This window comes from Argentina silus (assembly GCF_951799395.1).
Source record: "Argentina silus genome assembly, contig: scaffold_250, whole genome shotgun sequence".
NCBI classification, from domain to species: Eukaryota; Metazoa; Chordata; class Actinopteri; order Argentiniformes; family Argentinidae; genus Argentina; species Argentina silus.
The window spans coordinates 30,001-37,500 of NW_028152896.1; the positions used below are offsets into that span (position 1 = coordinate 30,001).

At 49.1% G+C, this 7,500-nt stretch overlaps 1 protein-coding gene across 1 annotated transcript in view; it reads right to left on the bottom strand.

The window, feature by feature from the left end:
* Nucleotides 1-7,500, bottom strand: part of chs1 (chitin synthase 1) — a gene marked incomplete at its 5' end in the record, with an annotated part of 18,700 nt that overhangs the window by 2,899 nt on the left and 8,301 nt on the right. The window contains 8 exons of the mRNA XM_083697817.1: nucleotides 66-176; nucleotides 720-890; nucleotides 1,943-2,033; nucleotides 3,243-3,324; nucleotides 4,337-4,479; nucleotides 5,841-6,133; nucleotides 6,373-6,674; nucleotides 7,319-7,498. Of these exons, the coding sequence (XP_083553943.1) occupies nucleotides 66-176; nucleotides 720-890; nucleotides 1,943-2,033; nucleotides 3,243-3,324; nucleotides 4,337-4,479; nucleotides 5,841-6,133; nucleotides 6,373-6,674; nucleotides 7,319-7,498 (1,373 nt within the window). The remainder of the gene's footprint in view (nucleotides 1-65; nucleotides 177-719; nucleotides 891-1,942; nucleotides 2,034-3,242; nucleotides 3,325-4,336; nucleotides 4,480-5,840; nucleotides 6,134-6,372; nucleotides 6,675-7,318; nucleotides 7,499-7,500) is intronic.

A 7,500-nucleotide genomic window follows, 5' to 3' on the forward strand; every position in this document is an offset into this window, starting at 1 on the left:
AAAACCATGTGACGACAGGAAGTGGAGGGTGTTGTGAGGGAAGGTAACAGGAAGTGACCGGCCACCTTGTTGCGTAGAGACTTCAGCTCGCGTGTCACTTCCTCCTTGTGGGCGGCATCGTCCACGATGGGAGCCAGATACCTCTCTATCAGCTTCTTCCAGAAGTCATGTTCATCCTACACACACACACACACACACACACACACACACACACACACACACACACACACACACACACACACACATTATAGTCTCTAATATATTCTAGAACATATTATTATAGCCCTGTTCTATTCTCTATCTGCTGGTAGAATGGGTGTTGTTACCATGGCTACACTGGTGGTAGGGTGGGTGTTACCATGGCTACAGTGGTAGGATGGGTGTTGTTACCATGGCTACACTGGTAGGGTGGGTGTTACCATGGCTACACTGGTAGGGTGGGTGTTAGCAATTGATTTGAATTGAATGACACTAATCCTATATCCTAATAAAGCAGAAATGCCCGAAAAAACATGTTTTTTTAAAAAAGAAAGAAAAATCTAGTAGGGGAGTGGACAGGTCTTCAGGGACAAGGATGTAGACCTGGGATTGTGTGTGTGTGTGTGTGTGTGTGTGTGTGTGTGTGTGTGTGTGTGTGTGTGTGTGTGTGTGTGTGTGTGTGTGTGTGTGTGTGTGTGTGTGTGTGTGTGTGTGTGTGTGTGTGTGTGTGTGTGTGTTACCTCTGTGAGTTTCTCAACCTGCGGGGCGATCAGCGTCTTCTCCACGGCCCGTTTGACCCGCCTGTCCAGTCGCTCCATCCGATTGGTCTTCAGGATCCTGCGAGCTGATTCGTTGAGGGTGTACTGCAACTCCTCCAGCTGGCTGTCCGTCAACACGTCCTCTGGCCCCACCTTCAACAATAACTTTATTAGTCTGGCCCCACCTTCAACAATAACTTTATTAGTCTGGACCCAACTTCAACAATAACTTTATTAGTCTGGACCCAACTTCAACAGAACTTTATTAGTCAGGAAGGGACTAGAAATGATGCAAGCAATGCTATCGGATAAAACTTAAATTCTATTTACTAACCAAGTAACTAACTAACTAACTAACTAACTAACGAACCAAGTAACTAACTAACTAACTATTATAAGTATATAAAGGTTCAGGGTTAGGGTTAGTAAAGGTTCAGAGTTAGGGTTAGTAAAGGTTCAGAGTTAGGGTTAGTAAAGGTTCAGAGTTAGGGTTAGGGTTAGTAAAGGTTCAGAGTTAGGGTTAGTAAAGGTTCAGAGTTAGGGTTAGGGTTAGTAAAGGTTCAGAGTTAGGGTTAGGGTTAGTAAAGGTTCAGGGTTAGGGTTAGTAAAGGTTCAGAGTTAGGGTTAGGGTTAGTAAAGGTTCAGAGTTAGGGTTAGGGTTAGTAAAGGTTCAGAGTTAGGGTTAGTAAAGGTTCAGAGTTAGGGTTAGGGTTAGTAAAGGTTCAGAGTTAGAGTTAGGGTTAGTAAAGGTTCAGAGTTAGGGTTAGTAAAGGTTCAGAGTTAGGGTTAGTAAAGGTTCAGGGTTAGGGTTAGTAAAGGTTCAGAGTTAGGGTTAGGGTTAGTAAAGGTTCAGAGTTAGAGTTAGGGTTAGTAAAGGTTCAGAGTTAGGGTTAGTAAAGGTTCAGGGTTAGGGTTAGTAAAGGTTCAGAGTTAGGGTTAGGGTTAGTAAAGGTTCAGAGTTAGGGTTAGGGTTAGTAAAGGTTCAGGGTTAGGGTTAGGGTTAGTAAAGGTTCAGAGTTAGGGTTAGGGTTAGTAAAGGTTCAGAGTTAGGGTTAGTAAAGGTTCAGGGTTAGGGTTAGTAAAGGTTCAGAGTTAGGGTTAGGGTTAGTAAAGGTTCAGAGTTAGGGTTAGGGTTAGTAAAGGTTAAGAGTTAGGGTTAGGGTTAGTAAAGGTTCAGAGTTAGGGTTAGGGTTAGGGACAGGGACCTTGTCCTTGAGTTCAGCATTGACCGTGTCTGTCAGCATCAAGACCAGCTCCTCACACACATCCTCCTGGTTCTTATTCCTCAGTGTGTACCTGAGACACACACACACACACACACACACACACACACACACACACACACACACACACACACACACACACACACACACACACACACACACACACACACACACACACACACACACACCATCATCATCATCATCATCATCATCATAATAATATTTACATAGTATATGCATACAGATGACACAGATAAAATGGTTGGCCTGGTATAGACTGGTTGGCCTGGTACAGCCTGGTATAGACTGGTATGGACTGGTTGGCCTGGTATAGACTGGTATGGACTGGTTGGCCTGGTACAGCCTGGTATAGACTGCTTGGCCTGGTACAGACTGGTACAGCCTGGTATAGACTGCTTGGCCTGGTACAGACTGGTACAGCCTGGTATAGCCTGGTACAGACTGGTACAGCCTGGTATAGACTGGTACAGCCTGGTATAGACTGGTACATCCTGGTATAGACTGGTACAGCCTGGTATAGACTGGTATAGACTGGTACAGCCTGGTATAGACTGGTATAGACTGATATAGACTGGTACATCCTGGTATAGACTCAAATAGACTGGTACAGCCTGTTATAGACCGGTACAGCCTGGTATAGACTGGTATAGACCGGTACAGCCTGGTATAGACTGGTACAGACTGGTACAGACTGGTATAGACTGGTACAGCCTGGTATAGACTGGTACAGTCTGGTATAGACTGGTATATTCTAGTACAGACTGGTACAGCCTGGTATAGACTGGTATATTCTGGTACAGACTGGTATAGACTGGTACAGCCTGGTATAGACTGGTATAGACTGGTACAGCCTGGTATAGACTGGTACAGCCTGGTATATACTGGTATAGACTGGTACAGCCTGGTATAGACTGGTATATTCTGATATAGACTGGTACAGCCTGGTATAGACTGGTACAGCCTGGTATAGACTGGTACAGCCTGGTATAGACTGGTATAGACTGGTATAGACTGGTACAGCCTGGTATAGACTGGTATAGACTGGTACAGACTGGTATAGACTGGTATAGACTGGTATAGACTGGTACAGACTGGTATAGACTTGTATAGACTGGTACAGACTGGTATAGACTGGTATAGACTGGTACAGACTGGTATAGACTGGTACAGACTGGTATAGACTGGTATAGACTGGTACAGACTGGTATAGACTGGTATAGACTGGTACAGACTGGTATAGACTGGTATAGACTGGCTGTACCTGATCTGCTCCTGCAGGTTTCTCTTCAGGTTGGCGTAGGTCAGCTTCTTCAGGAACTCCACCTTCACAGGCTCCACCCACTCTATAATAATAATAATAATAATAATAATAATAAACATTAAAGAAACAATAATAATAATAATAATCACCATAATAATAACAACAATAATAATAATAATCACCATAATAATTACAACAACAATAATAATAATAATAAACTTTAATGAGCAGACAGGGATCATGTGTTTTGTGTTGTATCATATCATATCATATCATATCATATCATATCATATCATATCATATCATATTATATTGTGCTGTTGATATGCAGATATCTACAGTCATTAATGATATGCAGATATCTACAGTCATTAATGATATGCAGATATCTAGTCATTAATGATATGCAGATATCTAGTCATTAATTATATGCAGATATCTAGTCATTAATTATATGCAGATATCTAGTCATTAATTATATGCAGATATCTACAGTCATTAACAAATTTACAACCAAATCACTTCCTCTACATTAGCACCGATTAGCTTATACTTCTCCTCCCTCCCCTTCCCTCCCTCACCCCACCCCTTCCCTCACCCCGCCCTCCCTCCCTTACCCCTCCCTCCCTCCCCCCTCCTTCACCCCTCCCTCACCCCATCCCTTCCCTCCCTCACGCCCCCCCTTCCCTCCCTCACCCCGCCCTCCCTCCCTTACCCCTCCCTCCCTCCCCCCTCCTTCACCCCTCCCTCACCCCATCCCTTCCCTCCCTCACGCCCCCCCTTCCCTCCCTCACCCCGCCCTCCCTCCCTTACCCCTCCCTCCCTCCCCCCTCCTTCACCCCTCCCTCACCCCATCCCTTCCCTCCCTCACGCCTCCCCTTCCCTCCCTCACCCTTTCCCTCCCTCCCTCCCCTTCCCTCCCTCACCCCATCCCTTCCCTCCCTCACGCCTCCCCTTCCCTCCCTCACGCCTCCCCTTCCCTCCCTCCCTCCCCCCTCCCCTTCCTCCCTCCCCCCTCCCTCACCCCTCCCTCCCTCCCTCCCCCCTCCCCTTCCCTCCCTCCCTCCCCCCTCCCTCACCCCTCCCTCCCTCACCACTCTCTGGCAGGGCGTCTCTCTCCTCTAGGGGTTCCTCATACAGCACAGGGTCATACAAGTCATCATCATCATCATCATCATCATCATCATCATCGCCGATGCTGCTGTAGTTGCTGTCCTTCTTAGTGGTGCTGCTCTCACTGTAAACAGAGGAGATCATGGTACAGCAGGGGAGGCTGGTGGAGGTAGAAATTGGAGGACGGGACTCATTGTAATGCATGGAGCGGAATGAGGAACGGTATGAAACCCGTGTGTTGTACCTCCAGCAGCCTCCCAGTGTTAGTGTGTAGCATGCAGCAACATCACAGTGTTAGTGTGTAGCATGCAGCAGCAACATCACAGTGTTAGTGTGTAGCATGCAGCAGCAACATCACAGTGTTAGTGTGTAGCATGCAGCAGCAACATCACAGTGTTAGTGTGTAGCATGCAGCAACATCACAGTGTTAGTGTGTAGCATGCAGCAGCAACATCACAGTGTTAGCGCTACAGGCTAATATCAGAGGGGATCTCTCCTACCTGTCACCTGTCACCTCTCATACCTGTCACCTGTCACCTGTCACCTGTCACCTCTCCTACCTGTCACCTGTCACCTCTCCTACCTGTCACCTGTCACCTCTCCTACCTGTCACCTCTCCTACCTGTCACCTGTCACCTGTCACCTGTTACCTGTCACCTGTCACCTCTCCTACCTGTCACCTGTCACCTGTTACCTGTCACCTGTCACCTCTCCTACCTGTCACCTCTCCTACCTGTCACCTCTCCTACCTGTCACCTGTCACCTGTCACCTCTCCTACCTGTCACCTGTCACCTGTTACCTGTCACCTGTCACCTCTCCTACCTGTCACCTGTCACCTGTTACCTGTCACCTGTCACCTCTCCTACCTGTCACCTCTCCTACCTGTCACCTCTCCTACCTGTCACCTGTCACCTCTCCTACCTGTCACCTCTCCTACCTGTCACCTGTCACCTCTCCTACCTGTCACCTGTCACCTCTCCTACCTGTCACCTCTCCTACCTGTCACCTGTCACCTCTCCTACCTGTCACCTCTCCTACCTGTCACCTCTCCTACCTGTCACCTGTCACCTGTCACCTGTCACCTCTCCTACCTGTCACCTGTCACCTCTCCTACCTGTCACCTGTCACCTCTCCTACCTGTCACCTCTCCTACCTGTCACCTGTCACCTCTCCTACCTGTCACCTGTCACCTCTCCTACCTGTCACCTGTCACCTCTCCTACCTGTCACCTCTCCTACCTGTCACCTGTCACCTCTCCTACCTGTCACCTGTCACCTCTCCTACCTGTCACCTGTCACCTGTTACCTGTCACCTGTCACCTCTCCTACCTGTCACCTGTCACCTCTCCTACCTGTCACCTGTCACCTCTCCTACCTGTCACCTCTCCTACCTGTCACCTGTCACCTCTCCTACCTGTCACCTCTCCTACCTGTCACCTGTCACCTCTCCTACCTGTCACCTCTCCTACCTGTCACCTCTCCTACCTGTCTGAGCTGGAGGAGGAGGAGGAGGAGGAGGCCTGTCCTTTCATGCCTCTCTTCTTCTGCTTCTTGCCCTTCTTGCTGCCTGAGTGCTGGTGCTTGGTGCTGGGAGGGACTTCCGTGTCCTTCCCCTGTGGGTTCTGCTGGGGGTTCTGCTGGGGGTTCTGCTGGGGGTTCTGCTGGGGGTTCTGCTGGGCCGGGTCTGGTACCACGGGCTGGACCCCCGGCTGGGCGGCACCAGGGTTCATCGCTACTTGGATCTGCTGCAGCATCACGTTCTCTGTGGTCTGGGACACCTGGAGACACACACACACACACACACACACACACACACACACACACACACACACACACACACACAGGGACAGGGAAAAGACTGGCTGAGCATTCTAGATTAGAGATAGATGGACAGATGATGGAAGGTGAGAAAGCAGGATGGATGGATAGACAGACAGATAGACAGACAGATAGACAGACAGACAGACAGACAGACAGACAGACAGACAGACAGACAAAGGATATCTCTGTCCCTGACCTGACACGCCATGTCCCAGCAGCAGAGTTTGCAGTGTCGGTCACAGAGGAGGTTCTGCTTCTTCTTCTCCACCTTGTCCCTGGCCGATTCCCTGGTCCCCCAGGACACGATGTGCATGTTGACCAGGGAGTAGATGGTGAGCAGCAGGTACCCGCTCGGGATGCAGATGAAGTACATCAGACCGTAGATGATCATTGTGAACTCCTGGGGGTGCAATATGGCCGTCACCAGGTACATGATCGTCATGGAGACCAGGAACAGCCCCGTGGGTGTAATGAAGGTGCCCTGTTTGACCATGTCACCTGGGGAGATGGAAACAAGGCAACAGTCCTGTGACGGTGGCCTGTTGGAGCATGTGTCCTGCTGGGAAGCACCTGAGGTTAGGCTGTGGGTGCGGGTGCGGGTGCGGGTGCGGGTGCGGGTGTGGGTGTGGGTGTGGGTGTGTGGGTGTGTGGGTGCGGGGGTGGGTGTGGCTGTGGCTGTGGGTGCGGGTGCGGGTGTGGGTGCGGGTGTGGGTGTGGGTGTGGGTGTGGGTGTGGGTGTGTGGGTGTGGATGTGGATGTGTTCTCCACCCTGTCTGGACAGGAGAGGTTCTCCTTCTTAAACAACGTGTGGTAGGATGTTACTGTACATCTTATTGTAGAGATTTCCAGTGATTATTTTTATTGTTTTTTGTTGTTGTGTAATTTCTCTAATATTTTTTAAAACACACACACACACACACACACACACACACGCACATGCACACGCACACGCTCTCTTGAGCAAATTTCACAGTTTGTTGCAAATCACCACAAAAGTTGTAACACATTTCTGTGAACAGAAACAGACTTGCTCTGGTCTGATGGTTCTCATAACTCTCACTAAACTGTGTTTCTGGGTGGACTGTTGTAGTTCATGTCATTAATAATAATAGTGATTAACTCTTTATTGAAATGAAACCCACCGATGATGGAGAAGAAGGAGGCCGTCATGAGGAAGGCATAGAGCACGCTCATGATGGCGGCGATGGTGATCTGCAGGTTGGGCTTGACTAGGAAGCAGATGAACATGTAGAAGACAGGAGGGATCACAGAGATGATGATAGACAAGGTCCCTGGGATCTGGAACACAAACTGGAACGCTCCT